Source organism: Podarcis pityusensis (genome assembly GCF_964106645.2).
Source record: "Podarcis pityusensis genome assembly, chromosome: 5".
Classification (NCBI taxonomy): domain Eukaryota; kingdom Metazoa; phylum Chordata; class Lepidosauria; order Squamata; family Lacertidae; genus Podarcis; species Podarcis pityusensis.
In genome coordinates, this window is record NC_138032.1 from 90,870,291 (window position 1) to 90,893,212 (window position 22,922).

Genomic DNA, 22,922 nt, shown 5'->3' on the forward strand with positions numbered 1-22,922 from the left:
GGAGGGAGGGCGGGCAGCTGGTTGGGTTGTGCGCGTGTTTTTTCCCCCTTCCTTCCTTCCCCCTCCCGCCCACCTCGCCTCTGATTGGCTCCGCGATGTCTCAGGACCCTGCGGGTGACGCTATCGACTGGCCCAGCCAGCCGTCCGTCAGCTGGGAAAGTAATATGCCCAAAGTGTGGGGGTTTGTAGACTTGGGCTCAGAGAGCAACACTTTGGAGGAGCCTCCCTGCGCGCGCTTGTGAGCTCCCGGGTGCGGAAAAAAACACACCAAAACCATTGTTAATTGCTACTATTGCTGTTATTTTTTTCCTTCCTACCTTGCTGCCTAAATTGCAAAAAAAGCAAAAGGCTGTGAAAATGGAGTGGAATTCCCTGCTGATGCTGCTGGAAGCTGCGGAATACTTGGAAAGGCGAGAGAGAGGTACATACAGCAAGATTCCCTGCAAAAAGTTGAGGGGCTCCCACCCCAGGGCTGCGATGCACCCCGGATTTATTTATATTTATTTTTTTAAAGTCACCTTGAGTGGGGGTGGGGAGATGGGTTTGTTTTGTTGCAAAAAGGACTTTAAAAAAAAAGAAAAAGAAAAAGCCACGAAATGAAGGAAAAAATCTCCCCACCGTTGGTCTGGTGGCGCTGCAGGTCCGCCTTTGCTCCCTTTCTCCGCCAACTCTCTCCCTTTGCAACTGCTTCCTCCCTTTGCAATAAGTTGCTTGCAACGTTTGCACAGGCAGCAGCAGCAATACGCGGCAGTTGTCACGAGCTCAGCTTTTATGTGTTTTGTGTCTTTTTGCCTCTTCCCCCATCCAGAAGCGGAGCACGGCTACGCCTCGGTGCTGCCCTTCGACAGCGGCTACGCCAGGAGGAAAAGCAAGGCCGGGAAGCCCCAGAGCAGCCGGTGAGTGCGGGGGGCTGCGATCCCCTACCCCCCACCCAGGAGCCCTCTGCTTAAATGCAGCTTTTCCCTCGGCCTTATTTATGGGTGGGCTGCATGTGTTTTCTGCACTACAACTCCCATCATCCCTGGCCGCTGCTCCTGCTAGCTGAGGATGATGGGAGCTGTAGTCCTCCCGCCACCTGATAGGACCCAGAGGCCGTGTTGATGCACTAGCACAAGGTATTTTGCAGCGACTTCAGCACCAGCGCAGAAGCAGGAGGTCGCCATTTCCTTCTGCCGACCCCTCTTTTCTGGGCTGGGTTTATGCTTCGGTCTCTCCTGAAGAAGCTGCCACGCGTACAGCGGGGGTTCCTTTCTCCCTAGCAACCTCCACTGGATGCTACCCAACCCAACCCCACCCCGCAGTCCCCTTTTGCTCCTTGGCTCCAGGGATTTCGACTTGGGCGAGGGCAGGATCGCTAACACCCCAAAATTGCCAACTTCAGTTTTCAAAAGCAGGTGCCTTGGGGGGGGGGGGAATGAAAAGCACGAAAGTCGAACCTGCTGAACTTGTTTTAAATTGCAAGAATAAGCAGCACGGCGATCTTTGATTATCTTTCTCAAATACAAAAAGGTGTTTCAGCGCACAGATCGTTCTGAACAATCTTGGGAACTGCAGTGTTAAAAGTATCTTGCGAGTTTCAGTTACAGGCGCATCAAAACTGCAGTATGTGCATCTTTTCCTTTGCAAATTTTGTCACCTGTTCCTTCGGGTCGAGTGCTGGTAATACGGGTTGAATTGGTGGCCACCCCGACTGGTCTGTTTCGCAACATTGTCAATCGCATGTAAGCTTGAGCTTTGAAAAACTGCATTAAAAATGAAAAGTAAAATGTTATCAGGCAGTTATAACAAAAACTAATCTGTATAAAGCTGTGTCCTCTGAGGTCTGCATCCTAATGATCTTGCCAGCCCCGCTGCTACCACATACCACACTTGTAAGCCTCTGTGTTTGTTTGTTTTTTGCTTTTTTTTGCATGCTTAACCTGGAAGTGATTTCCACTGGATTCAGTGGGACTTGCAGGTGAGATTCTGCATGGTCTCTATAAAAAGTACAACTTAATAGATGCACTAAGAGAGTAGCAAGGTGGCAGAACGCTGTAAGATTGGCATAAAGGGAGTTATTTAATATTTCCTTGCATCTCCTTATCTTTGTCCAGGTTTATAAAGGTAAAGGGACCCCTGACCATTAGGTCCAGTCGTGGCCGGCTCTGGGGTTGCGGCGCTCATCTCGCTTTATTGGCCGAGGGAGCCGGCGTACAGCTTCCGGGTCATGTGGCCAGCATGACTAAGCCGCTTCTGGCGAACCAGAGCAGCGCACGGAAACGCCGTTTACCTTCCCGCCGGAGCGGTACCTCTTTATCTACTTGCACTTTGACGTGCTTTTGAACTGCTAGGTTGGCAGGAGCAGGCACCGAGCAACGGGAGCTCACCCCGTCACGGGGATTCGAACCGCCGACCTTCTGATCGGCAAGTCCTAGGCTCTGTGGTTTAACCCACAGCGCCACCCGCGTCCCTATCCAGGTTTATAATGACACATGATTAAAAGTGCATCCCCCGGCTCTGGATACTTTACCCTGAGCTTTCCTGCTCTGCTCAACTGGATGTGTGCCTGGATAGAGTGCGATGGTGCCTTTATTCTTTGCTTGTTCTATATACAGTAAGTGTTTGAAAAGGGAGTTTCATCTGGCCGTTTATACTGGTTGTTGAAGAGAGCACCAGGAAGGCCTTGGAAGCAGGAGCTTGCGAAGCACAAACTACTCACACACACCTTCAAACCCCACCCCCCTTGCAGGGACTCCTGTCCTAATGATCAGAAGGAGCTGCTAAGGATTGTTTTGCAGACTCAGCAGATTTGTCTGGCTTGCCCCAAACAAAGTCCAGGACACCCTGTGTTTTAAAGAATGTGCCTGCTTCTTCCTTGACTTCCTGAAATACCCATTCATTGTTCTTGATGCCCTCCTTTGCTTATCCTTCTCTTTGTTCATGCAAAATATCATCTTGGAGAGAGAGAAAAAACTACCTACAAAGGAATCTGAAATAATCGCAAGCACTCGCCATATCAGACAAGCTTCTCAGTCGCTTGCTATTCCTGAGTGCAGCCAACAAAACTGAAATCAGGAATGAGTCTAGTGATGTTTCGATGCATTTTTATTACTATAGCCAATTAGATACTTAAGGCACCACAATATATCTGTACTGCAACACTTAATATACAATTAAATGCAGGGCTTCTTCCAACTCATATGAGCCTTGTCGCATTAGATCACAGGCCTCTCTGGTCCAGATCCTGTTTCTCACATTAACTACCCAGATGACTCTAAGAAGCCTACAAAAAGAACATGAAAGCACTTGTTGTTGTTGTTTAGTCATCTTAGTCGTGTTCAACTCTCCGTGACCCCATCAACCAGAGCATGTCTTGGAAACTCTCACTTTCTTCTCAAAGCTTCTCCTTTTTTATATCCATGGAGTTTTCTTGGCAAAATACTGGAGTGGATTGCCAGTTCCTTTTCCAGGTGGATCACATTTAGTCTAAACTCTTGGCTATGACCTGTCCGTCTTGGGTGGCCTTGCACGGCATAGCTCATAGCTTCTCTGAGTTATTCAAGCCCGTTCGCCACGACAAGGCAGTGATCTGTCCCCTACTATTGCCCCTCCCAGAATCAAAATTAAGTACCCAGTTTTCTTAACCTTGTCACAAACCATCTCTGGGTTCAGGGGTGCCAACTATGGGGGACTCTGGATGCCTGAGCCCCCACAAAATTTTTGTTGTGGATGCTCAGGTACCCACACCTTAGGGTTACCTGTGCACCTTCCAAGGTCTTGCATTGGGCACCCGTAACCTGGGACCCAAGTCGGCTCCCCTGTCTGGGTTCAAAGACACAGCAGCAGATGGAAGTTTTAGCCATAGGAAAGGAACGTTGTTTTTTGCTTTGTAGTTGGATCAACTCAAAAATCTGATGTCAAATTTTGTTTCTGGAAGTCCACCTTGTAGATGCTGGAAGACTTTAAAGGAAGGCTCATGCATTTTGCGAGTACCTGCAGAGAAACCCCGGGAGCGAACTCTCCTCAGCCGCAGCCAGCATGGCAAATGGTCAGGGTTGGCAACAGTTGTAGTCCGACAACAGTTCAGTCACCCTGATACAGACAACCTTCCTCCAGTTGTTTCACTTTCAAGAGATAGTATGCGCACCCTCAAGAAATTCGAAGTCTCTTCTGTGCATAGCAGGGTCACCTTTTCAGATTAGGGAGGTGGGTGGAATTCTCGACAGGCAGGGTTTTCAATATATTCAGAGGTAAATACCCCGTTTTAAGAGCATCCGTTGCATTTTTGTGCTTCATCAAAGCGGTAACGGTGTAATAATATCAAACGCATAGTTTAGATGTTCCGTATAGATCCGTAAAATGTTGCCCCAATGTACCTTCATAAAAAGAAAAAACTGCCCTTAATTAATCTGCATTGCTTGCAGGGGTGGGGAAAGAAATTTCCCCTAAAATTTCCTTTCCCCAACAGGTACTCGACACTGGTGCATGCAAGAAATTGTGGCTTGGGGGCCAATATTATTCATTTAGCAATACTGAAGAAGAATAAGCCCTACCTTTCGTTTCCTAACACGAAACACCTCGAGGCAGCTAACATCACAAGGAAATGCAAGGTTGAGAACCTCGTCCTTCATTTGCAAATGCCAAGTCTGCTTCTTTCGTACACCATTTTGTAGAAGTAGACGACTAGGGTAGGAATCACCTCACCTTGTGAAATTTCTCCTGGGAACTCGCTGAGTACAAGGGTCCCCTCATGGTCTACAACCTAATAAACCTGAAGAGGCAGAGCAACCATGGATAGAAGCATAGACAGAAGCTATACAGTGGTACCTCAGTTTACATACGCTTCAGGTTACAGACTCCGCTAACCCAGAAATAGTGCTTCAGGTTAAGAACTTTGCTTCAGGATGAGAATAGAAATCGTGCTCTGGCAGCGCAGCAGCAGCAGGAGGCCCCATTAGCTAAAGTGGTGCTTCAGGTTAAGAACACTTTCAGGTTAAGTACGGACCTCCGGAACGAATTAAGTACTTAACCCGAGGTACCACTGTATATGACAAACAAATCTGAATTAAACCCCTAGTGATGTATGGAAGTGAGAGCTGGACCGTAAAGAAGGCTGATCGCCAAACAATGGATGCTTTTGAATTATGGTGCTGGAGGAGACTCTTGAGAGTCCCATGGACTGCAAGAAGATCAAACCTATCCATTCTGAAGGAAATCAGCCCTGAGTGCTCACTGGAAGGACAGATCCTGAAGCTGAGGCTCCAATACTTTGGCCACCTCATGAGAAGAGAAGACTCCCTGGAAAAGACCCTGATGTGGGGAAAGATGGAGGGCACAAGGAGAAGGGGTGACAAAGGACGAGATGGCTGGACAGTGTTCTCGAAGCTACGAACATGAGTTTGACCAAACTGCGGGAAGCAGTGGAAGACAGAAGTGCCTGGCGTGCTCTGGTCCATGGGGTCACGAAGAGTCGGACACAACTAAATGACTAAACAACAACAACAGGATGAGGGTTGCGGGTTAAGCAGCAAATCATGGGCTGGGTATTCCAGTCCTGACGCATCAAAGAAATTGAAATGTCATTGGAGAGGCAAGGCCTCATTGGCAGTAGGTTGAGCATCTTAAGCACTATTGTTCTCTGTTTTACACGATTTGCTTTTCTGCCTTTCTAACTTGGGCGAACACAGTTCACACATCCCATGAAGCTGACTTCAATTCAAAAAAGCTTGCGCCATATTAAATTTGGCACCACCAGACTGTTGTTTTTGCTGCAGCAACCTAACAAGGCTACCCCTCTGGAAAGCATACAACAAGCTTTGCTTGTTGTATTTCTGCCATCCATGGAGCTTTTAAAGACGCAGGAGCGCTGTTGAGAAAAAGGAGGCATTTCTCAGAGTAGGAATAGGGGACTTCAGATCCAGCGGCCAAGTGTGGCCCTCCAGGCAGCTCTGTCTGGCCCTCTGAGACCCACTCCTCCCCAGCTCTGCTCTGCATCCTCCTTGAGTGTTCTCCCCTGGCTGGGTTTCATCCTTGGACCTCTTCTCTGCCTGGGTAGTGCACAGAAACGGGTATGCGGTCATGTGTAGAAACAAGCTTACTCTGCAAAGATAACCTTCTGCATTCATTGCTTTGCCCATTTTTGGCGCTGTGGGTTAAACTACAGAGCCCTAGGACTTGCCAGTCAGAAGGTTGGCGGTTCGAATCCCTACAACGGGGTGAGCTCCCGTTGCTCGGTCCCTGCTCCTGCCAACCTAGCAGTTCGAAAGCACGTTAAAGTGCAAGTAGATAAATAGGTACCACTCCAGCGGGAAGGCAAACGGCATTTCCGTGCACTGCTCTGGTTCGCCAGAAGCGGCTTGGTCATGCTGGCCACATGACCCAGAAGCTGTACGCCGGCTCCCTCGGCCAATAAAGCGAGATGAGCACCGCAACCCCAGAGTCGGTCATGACTGGACCTAATGGTCAGGGGTCCCTTTACCTTTAATGGCATGGAAGGTTGCTGAGAAGGTTTCAACCCTCAGGTTGAAAAGGTTTCCCCTACCTTAGAGTAAGCTAACCACAGGAAAACAAGCAAGGGAGAAAGAGGCAGATACTATTATTATTATTATTATTATTATTATTATTATTATTATTACTATTTATTTATTTATTTATTTATTATGGAAAGCACTCAGCTGAACGCATTTTAGTGGGACTCATGCTCTGTCTCATAATACATTGATGTTCCGGACCATATAGCTCAGGCATTTCTGCATTTTCCTTCAAAATTAACAATGTTGACTCTCCTCCCTTGATAGGTAGCAGCCTTCTAAAGTTGCACCGATAGAATAAGGCACTGGCTTGCTAACGGAGAGCTTGAGGCTAAAGCTGTGTTTTTATATTGGAAATTGCTCTGTGATCTTTGGGCGAAGGGTGGTATCAACTTTTTATGCCGTGATTTTTAAAATTAAAAAACAAATCCTTATTGTGACTTGAGAGGTTTTTTATTTTATTTTATTTTTATTTAGGTCTGCAGTGATCTAAGTGTGCAATAACATGTGGAATCAGTAACAGTCTCCAGACCGTTGAGATTTTCAGATAGTGGCCGCCTTAGTTACTAGCCGATACTAAGAATATGCCACTAGATTTTGTGACTGTCACGAGCTGCGGTCGTAAAGAACCTCCTGGCATCTGTTTACTGAGTTGATGTGGAGGGGGAAGAAAGGATTAACGAAAGCATGGTGGACAGGTTAGACTAAGCTCTTGCAATGTCTGAGGAGAAGAGCTAAATGTTTCGACAGGGAGCGTGGAAGAACTTAAAATTCGGGGCAGAGAAGGATGATGGCTGCAGAAAGCAGGATGGATAAAGGAGTAGGGACAAAATCTGGGACTTGAGCAAATAGATGTTTTGCTGACAGGGCCAAGGTAAAGGTAAAGGGACCCCTGACCATTAGGTCCAGTCGTGGCCGACTCTGGAGTTGCGACACTCATCTCACTTTATTGGCCAAGGGAGCCGGCGTACAGCTTCTGGGTCATGTGGCCAGCATGACTAAGCCGCTTCTTGCGAACCAGAGCAGCACACGGAAACGCCGTTTACCTTCCCGCCAGAGTGGTACCTATTTATCTACTTGCACTTTGATGTGCTTTCGAACTGCTAGGTTGGCAGGAGCAGGGACCGAGCAACGGGAGCTCACCCCGTCGTGGGGATTCGAATCGCCGACCTTCTGATCGGCAAGCCCTAGGGTCAGTGGTTTAGAGCACAGCGCCACCCGCGTCCCTTAGACAGGGTCAAAGGGGTGGCCAAAGAAAAGGTGAGATGGGGACTAGCTTACACATGGTTAGGGTTAGCAATTTTGCTGCTCGGCTTGTGTGCCAGTAAAAGTTTCATATAGTACTCAGCAGAAGCTGAAAGCTGCTCTGCTGCTGCCTGTGTCCTTCGCAGCAGCCTGACCCAAAGAATTTGCCTTTTAAATTTCTTAGCCACCTTTCTCAGAAACCACTCAAGGTCAAATTACAGGAAGATAAAATCCTGAAAACATGCAGTGTTTAAAACCACAAACAGTAAAAAAAAGAAATCCATATGATACTAAAAGAACACTTCCCCGTCAAAGTTACAAAATCAAAACCAGTAGAATATACAGTTAACCAAACCAAAACAAAAATTTAATGGTCTTTAAAAACAACCCCAATCACTTGCCTTCAGATGCCTGGTGCTGAAGAGACACCGGGTGGGCTTTGCTGGGAGAGCATTCCACAGACTGGTGGAGGGGCCACACCCCAAAAGCCCCTGCCCCCCTTGCCACTCCATGAGCCTCTCTGAGGTGACAGGTGAAAGTAGGGAGCTTTTTTCCGTTGACTTTTGTGCCCGGCTGTTTTTAAAGGTGCAGGAGAAGGGCCACTAAAGAGTGGCCATTGTACAAGCAGGAAAGGTCTGGAATCCATGGACCACAGAGCAAAGGAGCTATATAGAGTTGCTGGATCCAAATTTGAGGACTCTCCCCTTGAAGAGATGAATATAGGACAAAAGTTTGCTTCTCACGTCTTTCAAGATGGCGGCGAGAAAAGCCACACCTTGCGAAATAATAATAATAATTAATAATTAATAAATTTTATTTATATCCTGCCCTCCCCAGCCAAAGCCGGACTCAGAGCAGCTAACATCAAATGTATAACACATTAACATAAAATCAGACAATCAATTAAAATACATCCTCAAATCAGATCAGGATCAGAATAAAATCCAATCAGATGGCAACCCGCAGATTAGGGTTGGGGACCTAAAATGCTCACCAGGCCCAACTGTTTGTGGTGAACTTATATGGGCCTGAGAGAAAAATTGGGAGGCCACTTTCATGCAAGTTCTTATGAAAGGGGAGAGGGAGTCAGACTGAACCCCGACCAAAGGCCTGGCAGAACAGCTCCGTCTTGCAGGCCCTGTGGAAAGATGTCAAGTCCCGCAGGGCCCTAGTCTCTTGTGACAGAGCGTTCCACCAGATCGGAGCCACAGCCGAAAAAGCCCTGGCTCTAGTTGAGGCCAGCCTAACCTCTCTGTGGCCTGGGACCTTCAGGATGTTTTTATTTGAAGACCGTAAGGTCCTCTGTGGGACATACAGTGGTGCCTCACAAGACGAAAAGAATCCGTTCCCAGAAATAGTACCTCGGGTTAAGAACTTTGCTTCAGGATGAGAACAGAAATTGTGCTCCGGCGGCGTGGCGGCAGCAGGAGGCCCCATTAGCTAAAGTGGTGCTTCAGGTTAAGAACGGACCTCCAGAACAAATTAAGTACTTAACCCAAGGTACCACTCTAGTTCTGTTTAAGAGACATGTGGCCTGCAGACTTCAGTCCTACAAAACCATCTTCCTTTTTTTTATACTATTTTTGTATGCGGAAGGGTTATTTAATTTTGTGAAGTGTGAAATATAAAAATCCCAACCAGATTCAAGGTTGAGCCTTTGGGGAGAAAATAAGATGTGCTAATAGTGTTCTGGATATGTCAAAATAGGTCCCTAAGATATTTTTTTAATGGATTTCTGACAGGAATTGATTGAAAGTGCATTGTTTCATTTGAACTTCGGGTTATTAGCAAGTAAAACTCTATAATATATCATACTTTCTGTTGTTGTTTTTATAGGTCTTCACATAATGAACTAGAAAAGCATAGGTAAGTAGTACGAATCAAACAGAACCAGTACGGACACTATTATTCTGCTATGGCACAATCCTGCAAGAGAAACATTTAAAAATTGGAAATAACAGGGAATTATATTTGTTTAACTTGTGTTTATTTTATGAAAGTGTTTGCTGTCAAATTCCAACCACTTGTTTTCAGAAACAGGCATCTAAACGTTGAATTATACTATGTGAATAATGCTGTTTATACTTAAGGTTTCAATGACATTAAAATATTTCTGAATCTGTCTACTGTAGCTCTTAAGGGGCACGTTCCTGGCTAATAATTGGCAGCTCTGTTGCTTGCTGGAGCATCAAAAACAAATGGCACCTTTCCACAGACACTAGAAAAGTAAGGCAGTGCCTAGCGACTACAGAGAGCCGAGAGAGAAATTGCACAAGGTTTCCTACCTCTGACAGCAGAACGTCCTGAAGGGTGCCTATAGAAGCACCAAAAAGTTTGAGCAGTTAACAGGGTAGGCAGACAGGGCATTTGCAATGCATTCTTCCAGCAAGGGCAGACATAGAGCTGGAGAAATAGGGCTGGAGTGAGGAGAAAGGGAAAGAATCAGCGCAATAAATTGCTTCCCGTATTGGTGCTGGGCTCCTGGTTGTAGGGGCACACACAGTAGAGAATGGAATTTCGCTCCAGCAACTTGATTTCCCCCTCCAACTTAGCGCTAGCGCGCCCCCCCCAATGCAAGGGTCCCAGATTAAATAAACCAATCTGCTGTTCGTTGTTGTCGTTTAGTCGTGTCCAACTCTTCGTGACCCCCTGGACCAGAGCACGCCAGCCACTCCTGTCTTGCACCAGTGTGGTGTAGTGGTTAAGAGCGGTAGACTCGTAATCTGGGGAACCGGGTTTGCGTCTCCGCTCCTCCACATGCAGCTGCTGGGTGACCTTGGGCTAGTCACACTTCTCTGAAGTCTCTCAGCCCCACTCACCTCACAGAGTGTTTGTTGTGGGGGAGGAAGGGAAAGAAGAATGTTAGTCGCTTTGAGACTCCTTAAAGGGAGTGAAAGGCGGGATATCAAATCCAAACACTTCTCTTCTTCTTCTTCTTCTTCTTCTTCTTCTTCTTCTTCTTCTTCTTCTTCTACTGCCTCCCGCAGTTTGGTCAAACTCATGCTGGTAGCTTCGAGAACACTATACAACCATCTCGTCCTCTGTCGTCCCCTTCTCCTTGTGCCCTCCATCTTTCCCAGCATCAGGGTCTTTTCCAGGGAGTCTTCTCTTCTCATGAGGTGGCCAAAGTATTAGAGCCTCAGCTTCAGGATCTGTCCTTCCAGTGAGCACTCAGGGCTGATTTCCTTCAGAATAGAGAGGTTTGATCTTATTGCAGTCCATGGGACTCTCAAGAGTCTCCTCCAGCACCAGAATTCAAAAGCATCAATTCTTTGGCGATCAGCCTTCTTTATGGTCCGGCTCTCACTTCCATACATCACTACTGGGAAAACCTGCTGTTCACTGGAGCTCAAATAAAAAGGCATCAGTAGGCTGGTGCTTGTGTGCTGGCTGTCCCTCTCAGTCACTCACAACTCTTTCTGTTTCAGCAGGAGGCAGGGCAAAGGCGGCAGCAGACAGTACACAGAAGGCATGCTCCAAACAAGAGCGGAGCCTCCTGCAGCCTGGATCTCAAAGCCTGCTGCTGTCAGGCTGTGCAAGCTCAGTGGAGCAACAGCCAAAGGCATGGCCCGCTAAGTGGAATGCCGTGACCCTCACCCTGTTCCCTGTGTTCAGTGTGTGACTATCTTAGATGCTAATCCTTGCATCCTGGTGGGGTTGAAATGCAAGTCTGCAAGATTGTAGGGTCCAGATGCCCTAGAAAAATGCTATTTTTGGAAAGCAAAACATCTGCCAGGAGATGGGTAGAAAGGACCAGGCCATAACATTGTTCTGTGATTGATTGATTGATTGATTGATTGATTGGCAGATATAGGGAGTTTCTAGGTGGAAATTGAAGGGTATCGATCAGGGCCGTCTTTAGCATATGTGCTGCTGGGGTGCAAAGATGCGCCTCCAAATGTAGTTTAGCCGCCCCCAAATTAACTTTTGTTGACCTTTTTTTGGAAAGGGGGAAGCCAGTAACAGAGCGACAGAGGAGGGGAGTGGGGACTTTGGCTCCATTGCTTTTCACTACCGCCAATTGAGAGGGCCAGTATACAGTAGGTATGCAATTGGCGCCTGCCAGAATTTGGCACCCGGGTGCCCTGCACCCCTTGCACCCCCTGGTAAAGACGGCCCTGGTATCAGTGTAGGAAGGGCAGGAGAGAGTGGCTTTGAAATTTTGGGTAAATGCTTAGCGATTTCCCCCTGGGCTCTGTCCTAGCAACCCTAATAAGTCTTCACTGATACCAATCAATTTCTGAGCAGTCGGGGGGTCTTCACGGGTTCTTATTATAACTGTCAATGTATCATTTAGCTTTTAGTCCAGGGGAAGCTTCCAACCGTAGAACGAGCCCTTGTTCCATTTTCTCCTCTGCCTCTCAACATTCTGTGTCCTTGTAGTGTCTTGAGTCTTTTACACAGTGCCAGCTGCCCTGGAAATCAAAACAGGATATAAATGTGTTAAAACAAAGAGTGCAATGATTGGGGGCGGGGGGGGGGACAATGACGAGAAAAAGTGGGTTTGATGCTTTGAACTTTGTTCATCAGATCTTTACAAGGGTTGTCATTTTAGTGCTGGGATGAATGTCCTTTTTGCTTGTTTGAAGGTAGCATTGTGCAGAAATCCTGAATTTATATGCTATCTATTGCACTCTAGTAAGCTAAAGTGCACTGTAACAAGACTAAATGTGTTTGCTTTTTTAAAATTTCAGACGAGCTAAACTACGACTATATTTAGAAGAGTTAAAACAACTTGTCCCTTTGGGAGCAGATAGCACTAGACATACCACACTCAGTCTGCTGAAAAGAGCCAAGATGCATATTAAGGTAAAAAAAAAAAAAGCGAGTTACCTTTTATTTTGTTTTACTTAAACAACAATCTGACACACACACCCTTTTTTTGTGAGTGGGCGGGATTGCAGATTTCCTAATTTAAAAGGTGCTGCTCTTACTTAATGGTATAATTTTTTCAGTCTTCGATGCTGATGTGGTAGGTTAAAACCCAAATAATTTAGTACATGGAGAACGTCTCCACTTTTTAAACAGTTGTTTGTTTTTGTTTTTTATTGAGAGCACCGGATAATCAGTGCAACCAGAACACTGTTTTTACTGTTAAAATTATTCTAACTCCATAGAAATTGGAAGAACAAGACCGGAAAGCTCTAAATATTAAAGAACAGTTACAGCGAGAACATCGATACCTCAAGCGTAGATTGGAACAGCTCTCCATGCAGGGCCTGGAACGAATTCGCACAGACAGCCTGGGATCAACAATATCTACGGATTCTGAGCAAGGTAGGGGGGGCCTAGAAATCACCATGGGACTGTTAACTAAACTTAGACCGTATATTTCTCTAGGGTATGTACTGGGCATCTCAAAACAAGTACCGTATTTTTCGCCCTATAGGACGCACTTTTTTCCCCCTCCAAAAATGAAGGGGAAATGTGTGTGCGTCCTAAGGGGCGAATGCAGGCTTTCGCTGAAGCCTGGAGAGCTATCCAGGAAGCTATCCGCAAGCCGTGAGAGAGCTGCCTGCACCCAGAAGCCTGGGGCGCGCTGAGCTTAGCGCCCCTCAGGCTTCGCGCGGTTCTCTGCAAGCCGTGGGAGAGCTGCGCTTGCGGATAGCAGCCTGTTCTGGGGGCTGGGGTGGGGGGAAGCTCAGGCTTCCCCCGCCCCAGCCCCGTGCCTGGGGGGGGGGGGAATAATTTTTTTTCCCTTTATTTCCCCCCAAAAAAACTAGGTGCGCCCTATGGGCCGGTGCGCCCTCCGGGGCGAAAAATACGGTATGTATGTTAGAATGTCCAGCGCCAGAAGTAGAGACAGTTCAAAGCATAATAGTCAATTCTTTAAAAAACAATAAATCGGGAAAGCTGTGGATGCAGTATATTTTGATTGCAGTAAGGCTTTTGACAAAAGTCTCCTATTATATTCTTGCAGAGAAGCTGGTAGAATGTGGGCTGGACGAGGTAACTGTTAGGTGGATTTGTAGCTGGTTGACTGACTGAACCCACAGAGTACCCATTAATGGTTTCTCGTGTCAAGTGGGGTGCCGCAGGGTTCTGTCCTGGGTCCGTTGTTGTTCAACGACTTTATAAACGACTTGGATGAAGGAATTGAGGGGGATGCTCATCAAATTCACAGATGACACCAAACTCGGAGGGGTAGCTAATGCTGCAGAAGGCAGAATTGGGATTCAAGATTACCTTCACAGATTGAATTACTGGGCCAAAACAAACTAATTTCAGCAGGGACAGGTGACAGGTTCTGCACTTAGGCAGGAAGAACCAGTGGCCAAATATAAGATGGAGGACACCTGCATTGCCAGTGGTACATGTGAAAAGGATCTAGGGATCGGGAAAGAAGATACTCTAGCTATATAATATATATATATATTATTAATTTTAACATATTGATTATCATACATACAACAAAACTTCACTTCTTATACAATCTTTTTGGACTTCCATCAGCACTTCTGATGATCCACCTTTCTTATCACTTCTTCTGCATTTCTTAAATTCATATTGCCTTTAATTATCTTAACTAACAATTCTCCTCTTTACCATTTTTGCAATAATTCAAATAATTCACCTTACAAAACTTCTTGCAAACCTACAAGCGTAATCTGATCGTCACAATTCCTTTTCAAATAGTCCGTAAATTTACACCAGTCTTCTGTGAATCTCTGGTCCCGCAGGTTTCGAATTCTTCCTGTTAATTTGTCTAATTCTGCATAGTCCATCAGTTTCATCCTCCATTCTTCTTTTGTCGGTCTTTCTTCTTGCTTCCAATTTTGTGCCAATAGTATTCTTGCTGCCGTCATTGCATATAAAAATAATTAAAAATAATCCTTTCTATTTATATCATCTCCTACAATGCCAAGTAAAAATGCTTCTGGCTTCTTAATAGATGTATATTTCAACATTTTTTTCATCTCATTATATATCATTTCCCAGAAGTTTTTCACTTTTTTACATTCCCACCACATATGATAAAATGTTCCTTCTTTTTCTTTACAGTTCCAACATTTATTACTCACTTTATACATTTTAGCTAATTTAACAGGTGTAATATACCATCTATACATCATTTTCATCACATTTTCTTGTAAGGCATATTCAAATATATAAAGGGCTGTCACACGGAGAATGGAGCAAGCTTGTTTTCTCCTGCTCTGGAGGCTTGGGCTTGAACTGAACAAGAAGAGATTCCAACTAAACGCTAGGAAGAACTTTCTGGTGGCAAGAGCAGTTGGACAACAGTCCCCCTCTTGAAGTGGTGGACTCTCCTTCCTTGGAGGTTTCTCAGCAGAGGTTGGATGGCCATCCGTCATGAACACTTTAGTTGAGATTCCTGCACTGCAGGGGGTTGGACTAGATGACCCTCAGGGTCCCTTCCAACTCTACAATTCTGTGATTCTGTGAAAGGAGCACCACAAGTGAAGGCGCTTCTCTGCATGATGATGTATTGCATTCACACAGGAAAGCTAGTTTTATTACTATAGGCATTGCAATTTAGAGTCAAGAGATGCTAAAAAAGAACAAGAAGATGCCCCTCCCACACAAATACACCATTTTGTTTCTCCACTGTAAATTCTGCAGTGCCAAAGCTGTTTCCCCTTCTTAAAATGGTGTCAAGGCATGTTTACCTGTTTGTTTGTTTGTTTGTTTGTTTGTTTGTTTGTTTGTACATACCCTTCCCAACTGGCTGGGTTTCCCCAGCCACTCTGGGCGGCTTCCAACAAAATATTAAAATACAGTAATGCATCAAACATTAAAAGCTTCCCTAAACAGGGCTGCCATCAGATGTCTTCTAAAAGTCTGGTAGTTGTTGTTCTCTTTGACATCTTGGTGGGAGGGCGTTCCATAGGGCAGGCGCCACTACCGAGAAGGCCCTCTGCCTGGTTCCCTGTAACCCTGCTTCTCTCAGTGAGGGAACTGCCAGAAGGACCTCGGCGCTGGACCTCAGTGTCTGGGCAGAACGATGGGGGTGGAGACACTCCATATATATATACAGACCGAGGCTGTTTGGGGCTTTAAAAGGTCAGCACCAACACTTGCATGTAGTAAGCAGTGGTTTTTTTAGGGGGTACACACACCCCTTTTTTTGTTTGTTTTTTTTTGTTAAAAAGTGTGGCACTCACTGTAACAACCTCATGGTGACTAAAGGTAAAGGGACCCCTGACCATTAGGTCCAGTCGTGGCCGACTCTGGAGTTGCGGCGCTCATCTCGCTTTATTGGCCGAGGGAGCCGGCGTACAGCTTCCGGGTCATGTGGCCAGCATGACTAAGCCACTTCTGGCGAACCAGAGCAGCGCACGGAAACGCCGTTTACCTTCACGCTGGAGTGGTACCTATTTATCTACTTGCACTTTGACGTGCTTTCGAACTGCTAGGTTGGCAGGAGCAGGGACCGAGCAACGGGAGCTCACCCCGCCTCGGGGATTCGAACCGCCAACCTTCTGATTGGCAAGTCCTAGGCTCTGTGGTTTAACCCACAGAGCCACCCGCGTCCCTTACATTAAACTTATGTAATTTGAGTATCTGAATGGAGACATGAACTATTACACAGGAAAGAAATGTGGTATATGGTTGTGGCTAAGAGACTGAGCTCTGGGTTGGCAAGTCACTGGTTTGAATCTCGCACCTCCTGTGCACTTGGAAAGATTTCTTAGACAAGCCCTTTCCCCCCTGCCCTTCAAATGTGTGCACACATTTACATCATAGGAATAATAATGACCCGTCTTACAAAGTTGTAAATATGGCTACAGTGGTATCTTGTTTCTCAAACTTAATCTGTTCCGGGAGTCCGTTCGACTCCCCAAAGTGTTTGAAAACCAAGGTGTGGCTTCCGATTGGCTGCGGGAGCTTCCTGCACTCAAGTGGAAGCCGCGGCGGACGTTCGGCTTCCGAAAAAGGTTCGCAAACCGGAACACTTACTTCCAGGTTTGCGGCATTCGGGAGCCGATTTGTTTGACAACTAAGCCGTTCAGGAACCAAGGTCCCACTGTGTAGGAAGCCCTCTGAACACTCTATTTTTATTTTTTGTAAAGTTTTTATTATTAAAATAATTCAGCATTAATACACACATAATGCGAACATACAAGCATACAAACATACATTTCATACAATCCTTAAAGATGTTCAAACATACCTACACTCATTCCCACAGATAATTCCTTTTCCCATCACCATCCACCACCCTTCACCCCACCTTTGTGTTAGACTTCCAATCTACTCAATTGCAATTTCTTTCCACTTCTATTGCTTTCTTTCACACACCTTTAACCTAATTTCATGCTTCTTTTTCTATTACACATTCTTAGCCATCTTATTTAGTATTTCAGTATTTAAAACGGAACTTATTTATTCTAAAAGGAGTTCTGATTTTTTAATATGGTTTTGCAAGTATCCTTTAAACACCTTCCAGTCCCTGTCTATCTTCTCTTTTGAGATCCTTCCAATTTCTCCCATTGTTTTGGATATATTGTAATACTCCAATAATTTGGCAAGCCACTCTGTTTTTGTTGGTATAATACCACTTTTCCAGTTTTTCGCAATCAATAGCCTTGCGGCTACTGTTGCGTATAAATATAATGTCTTCTTCCTTTAGACTTCCTGGTACTATTCCCAATAGAAAACCTTCTGGTGTTTTCCTAAATGAATATCTGAACATTTTTTTCATTTCGTTATATATTGCTTCCCAAAATTGTTTGATGTTTAAACAATTCCACCATATATGCATCATAGTACCTTTTCCAGTGTTGCATCGCCAGCAGACATCGCTACAATTTTTATTAATGTTGCATTTTGAAGTAATTTTCTTTCAATATATAACACAAAGTGAATTTCATATCTTCTTTCCACAATTTTTCCCATTGTTCAAACATAATATTTTCCCCAATATCTTGCACCCATTTAATCGTGGATGCTTTAACCAGTTCATCCTTTGTTTCCCACTCTAAGATCAGATTATACAATTTAGATATATTTTTTGATTTTTCTTGTATTAAGTATTTATCAAATTTTGATATTTCTTTTTCAAATCCTAACTTGAACGCTCTAAAGCACTGTATAAACATCAGATGGTGCGGTTCGGCTTGTCACAGTTCTGAAACTTCCGTCTTCTCTCCCGTTTCAATTTAGAAGTAGACATCGAAGGAATGGAATTCCCACCAGCTGAAATGGACAGTAGCAGAAGTCCCAGCGATGCGGAAGACAGTTTGCAAGGGAGCTCGAGCGACAGCGGCTACACACATTCGCACAGACTCAATGCCAGGCTTCTGTAGCGTCGAAGGGCACCGCTCAACTCAGGACGTTCTGACTAAAGCACTTACACGAAATATGCCGGACTGCCATTCTTCCAGAAAACCTCAGCCCACAGTAATCTGAAAGGAGGTTTTGTGCCCAGGGTTCGCCGAACGACGATTGGTATATTCAATAAATTGCAAATCATGTTTTTTTCTACAAAATGTGATTAGATACAGTTGCGGCTTAAAGTCCTTTATTGTAGCCATTGTGCACACTGTTAGTTCTGGGTGTGTGTGTGTGTGCTTTTTAAAAATATTTTTTTAAAGGGGATTTCCCCCCAAAAAAATGTTAAAATACAAAGTGGGCATAGCAAATAACTACACACGCAGATGGAGATTTTCTGTTGGATGCTCAAAAATGGGTTTGTCTCTGGCAATAGGAACTTCTGTAGCCGAAACGGCGCATTAAAGGCTTGTCCACAGTTCCGCTTGCCACAACAGTCTTTCCCAGGAAAACCTGCTTTTTACCACTGAATCTGATTGGGATTTCTCTGAATTAAGAGCAGGTTTTCCAGGAGAAAGTGGCATGTCAAAGGCAAAACTGTTCGGACCATTTCTTTGCACAGGTCAAATGGAAGCGTAGCCTTAACCCTAAATCTCTGCTCGTGGTTTGCTTGCGATCCACATTCTTTGGATTCTGGCTGTAGTGGACCAAGGATTGAAAATTTATGGGGGGAAGGATATACTTTTTTTAAAAGTACATTATCATTTTACAAAAAGAACCCCAACAACTTTGGTTAGCAAATATTCCTATAGGAGAAGTTCTTTCGATATTTTTGAGACACACACACACACAAAAAATGTATATGCTCTTGATTTATCATCAAGCGTACTGTTCGTCTTCAAAAGATGGGGGGAAAGCTGATTCTAATCAGGACCTAATGTGCAATGACCCTAGCTTTCTATGTTTTTATAGTGACTAACTCCGGAAAAAAAATTAATCGTGTTTGCTTGCACATGTAAAAAAAAAAAGCACTCTGCTAACTTTTGAGGGTCAGGATTATTGTGCACAAAGATCAGTTGCCTCTCATTTGGTGATTTTTAGTAAGGGTTGTTTATTGTACCCCTGTTTTTACTCTCCACGAAATGCTTTGACTGCGTATGTAGCACTCGGCCCTCAGGATTTTCATTTTTTGTATTTGCATTTATTATTCCCGCCTTCTCAGACCGTGATTCTGATGATTGTGCCAGATCCAAACGAGTGAATGTCAATTCAGCAGAGGAGGCCCATGTCTGCAGCTGATACATATCATATATTATGATGCTTATCTAGTTCCCGTTTTAAGTGATGGAAGCGTCAGGTGTACATTGCATTATGTATCTCCATTCAGGTCATTGAGTCTCACGTAGTCAGATGGGACAAGCTGGATTGGGGCCAACACACTCTCTTTTTCTAATTGATTTTAATGTTTACCATTCAATATTTCAGTATTCTTTGTGAAGGATTCAGAGCTCGAATGAACCAGAGCTGGATTATCATATAGTTGTTTAGAAGAAAGCAAAACTGTTTGCTTAATTTTTTTTTAATGTTATATTGCTTTCTACAGCTGCAAATACACTTAAATGGAAGGCATGGCTTTAAATTACAGTATTCATATTAAACCTTTTTCTTTCTTTTGTATACTATCATTGGAATTTGAATTCCTTACAAAATGCAAAGAAAATGCTGTAAAATTGCATCGTTTATTTAGCGTTCATCAATATGTTTAGAATATAATTACCCCGATTGTAGCAATACTGCAACCTTGCCTTTTAATACACTTTAAGCTTAGTGAAGTCATTAGAGTTTGGCTTGCTGGTAATTAAAAATGGACCAATCTTTGCATCGCTACTTTAAGGTCTTTTTTAAATAAATGAAAAAGATTAAAAGCTATATAGACTTTAGACATGTTATATTGCCTGTAAATACATTTCCTATTAAATACTCTGTATTATATTTTTCCTAACTCTTCCCATTTGCTCATATAGAGAAAGGGAATAGTTACATACCTGAATCGGAGTCTCAGGGACTCTTCACCTTAGTCAAATTGTGCCTTGGTGACCATTGATCTATTCCTTTTCCTTTTCTTGTTTTTAAACCTTAGTGTGATTACTTCAGAAGCACCAGTCAGCATGTTTGAGTGTATCATCTTGCTGAAGGTGAAGCTCTGAGACCTCTTGGTTTTTTTTTAAAAAAGATACTTTTAGTGCAGGGAAAATAATCATTCCAATGCCTATACCCAATAATTTAACCCCACTTTAAAAACGTGTAATATTCATGCGTCTCTTATCAGTGGCTTCCAAGAAAGCCATATAAACTCTGTTCCAGAAGTCCATGTGTTCAGATGCACATAAGGATATTTTCTGCTCCTGATTTAAACGGAGAGGGGTCACTCTGTGAGAAAACTATTCTTTCCGTTTAAATTAATTGGGAGACTCGCTCTAGGGACAGGGATCTACTGAGTAGACCGCAGGATCAGGGCCATGCTGTCAGCTGCTACAACCTAAGGCTGCAATTGAATAGTTTTAGCGTTGAACTAAATTTTATACGGCAACGAACTGGTGAGAAGGGTGAAACAAAATATTTTGGGTGCCTTTCTGGCATCCCAGAGGCACCCTAGGGCAAGACCTGCCCCCATCACTGCCAGCTCCTGCTTCTGAGCATCAATAAACCTTTCCGCTTTCCTTCCTACTATTTTCAAACTGGGGGTTAACAAGTGGGAATTTTAACATTTTTAAAAATCAGGCAGCCTAGAAATAGACGGAGGCAGGCATGCTGGTGTTCCGCTCTTCATTCTGCCAGCTCAAGCCCCAGCAGAATGTAAGGCAAAGCATTTTCAAAACACACCTTAAGATTGCAGCCTTTGCTGCTTCCTTTAATACTCAGTGTATTATTTTCCCCGTGGTGCTCACAGTGCAGAAAACAAAAGGTCGGCTATACTTTTGGCAGCTTACAGACCTTGTTAGCCCGGAACTTACTAACCAAACCATGCTACTTCAAAAGCAGCCATCTATTTTGTAGTCATTCCTCCTTTAACTAGGGGGAAGACGCCTAAAGCTATAAACCGGCAGCTAAATTGGAAATAAACCTCTGTTAATGCTCTTGCATTGTACACTTTGCATATGATTAAAACCTTTCGTGAGAAAAGATACACAGCAATATAAGCATTGTGTGTAGTGGAAAGCAGCATTAATTACTAGCTCCTCTTGATTGCATTTAATGTTGAAAATCATGATATCTATTTTTTAGAAGTTTACTTTAACTGTTACTGGGGAAAACAGTTGCGTTGTTGTGTTTCTTTTACTATATAATGAATGGATTCATGGCTTGTAAAATGTTGGCTTTCATGAAAAAGCAGCTCTTGCACAGAACATTTCAAACATAAAAATCTGAGCGAATGGAAAAGAGATCTCATGTAAAACATTGTTGACTTTATGCTACTCTTTAAAAATAATAATGAATGTGTACAATTTAATGAACTCTTCCATGCTGGGTATAAGTGGCTTTGTATATCTTTTATATTTTCAATAAAGATTACTCCAGTATTCTAAGTTGCATATAAAAAGGTTTTCCTGGTTTCTCCTTGTTCAATCATTGCTGCGATAACTTCTAGAAAGCCAAGGCATATTGGTAACGTGAGAAACTCCCTAAACGTTTTCAGGTAGCAAAGCTTAACTTGGGACACAGCGTTCCAAAGTCTTGCGCGCATAAGTGGAATTTCCTAAGGAACACTTCCCCAAGATGTTTTGATATGCAACTACCATCAGTCCCAACCACCATGGCCTGTTGTTGCTAATGGCAGGCAAATCTTGTCCATTTTGGTTTCTCACTATGTCTCAATACCACGTCACTATAAAGTTCCGTTCTTGACATTTCCACATCAGTGTGCGAATTTTTCAAAGGTACAGGTAGGTAGCCGTGTTGGTCTGCCATAGTTGAAACAAAATAAATAAATTCCTTCCAGTAGCACCTTAAGGTAAAGGTAAAGGGACCCCTGGCCATTAGGTCTAGTGGTGACTGACTCTGGGGTTGCGGCGCTCATCTCGCTTTATTGGCCGAGGGAGCCGGCGTACAGCTTCTGGGTCATGTGGCCAGCATGACTAAGCTGCTTCTGGCGAACAAGAGCAGCGCACGGAAACACCATTTACCTTCCCGCTGGAGCGGTACCTATTTATCTACTTGCACTTTGACATGCTTTCAAACTGCTAGGTTGGCAGGAGCAGGGACCGAGCAACGGGAGCTCACCCCGTCACAGGGATTCGAACCGCCGACCTTCTGATCGGTAAGTCCTAGGCTCTGTGGTTTAACCCACAGCGCTACCCGCATCCTAACAACGCCACCCGCGTCCCAGTAGCACCTTAGAGACCAACTAAGTTTGTTATTGGTATGAGCTTTCGTCTGCATGCACACTTCTTCGGATACACTGAAACAGAAGTCACCAGACCCTTATATATAGTGAGAGGGTGGGGAGGGGTATTACTCAGAAGGGTGGTGGGAATGGGTGATTGGCTGATAGGTGTGGTAAACCTGTTGACGACTGTTAACAACTGCATTTGGTCTTACAGGAAAAAGCAAGTGGTGAAATGGCTAAAAATAGCTTTATCATGTATAATGAGATAAGAATTCAATGTCTCTATTCAGACCAGGTCTCTCCATGGTTTTAAGTTTGGTAATAAGTTGCAATTCAGCAACTTCTCTTTCCAGTCTATTTCTGAAATTCTTTTGTAATAAGACAGCTACTTTGAGATCTTGTATAGAATGTCCTGGGAGATTGAAGTGTTCTACTGGTTTCTCTGTCTTGTGATTCCTGAATTTTTTAAAGGAAATCTTCATGAAAACAGCAATTTCTCTTCATGTCAGGTCTCCTGCGGTTTGTGTGCCATTTCCCCTAATATA

General features: G+C 44.3%; 1 protein-coding gene across 4 annotated transcripts; it reads left to right on the top strand.

The window, feature by feature from the left end:
• The first annotated feature begins 37 nt into the window (after positions 1–37).
• On the top strand, positions 38–21,591 carry MXD4 (MAX dimerization protein 4). Of its 4 annotated transcripts, none has more exons than XR_013986403.1 (7): positions 38–421; positions 809–896; positions 9,591–9,620; positions 12,449–12,563; positions 12,872–13,031; positions 17,883–19,342; positions 19,387–21,591. XR_013986403.1 is itself a non-coding variant. In XM_081005759.1 (6 exons), exons 1-6 carry the CDS (start codon positions 358–360, stop codon positions 18,023–18,025), a joined length of 600 nt encoding a protein of 199 aa, XP_080861885.1. In that variant the 5' UTR covers positions 38–357; the 3' UTR covers positions 18,026–21,591. The 4 variants fall into 4 exon arrangements, 2 of the variants coding, with proteins under 2 accessions (XP_080861885.1, XP_080861886.1); XR_013986404.1 differs by having other exon boundaries at positions 17,883–18,278; positions 18,314–21,591; XM_081005759.1 differs by having other exon boundaries at positions 17,883–21,591.
• Positions 21,592–22,922: the final 1,331 nt, after the last annotated feature.

Excerpts from the sequence above, each read along its gene's own strand:
- MXD4 (XM_081005759.1), top strand. The coding sequence starts at position 358 with ATGGAGTGGAATTCCCTGCTGATGCTGCTGGAAGCTGCGGAATACTTG. Across the intron at positions 9,621-12,448 it reads AATGAACTAGAAAAGCATAG|ACGAGCTAAACTACGACTAT; the intron begins GTAAGTAGTACG and ends TTAAAATTTCAG. Across the intron at positions 13,032-17,882 it reads ATCTACGGATTCTGAGCAAG|AAGTAGACATCGAAGGAATG; the intron begins GTAGGGGGGGCC and ends GTTTCAATTTAG.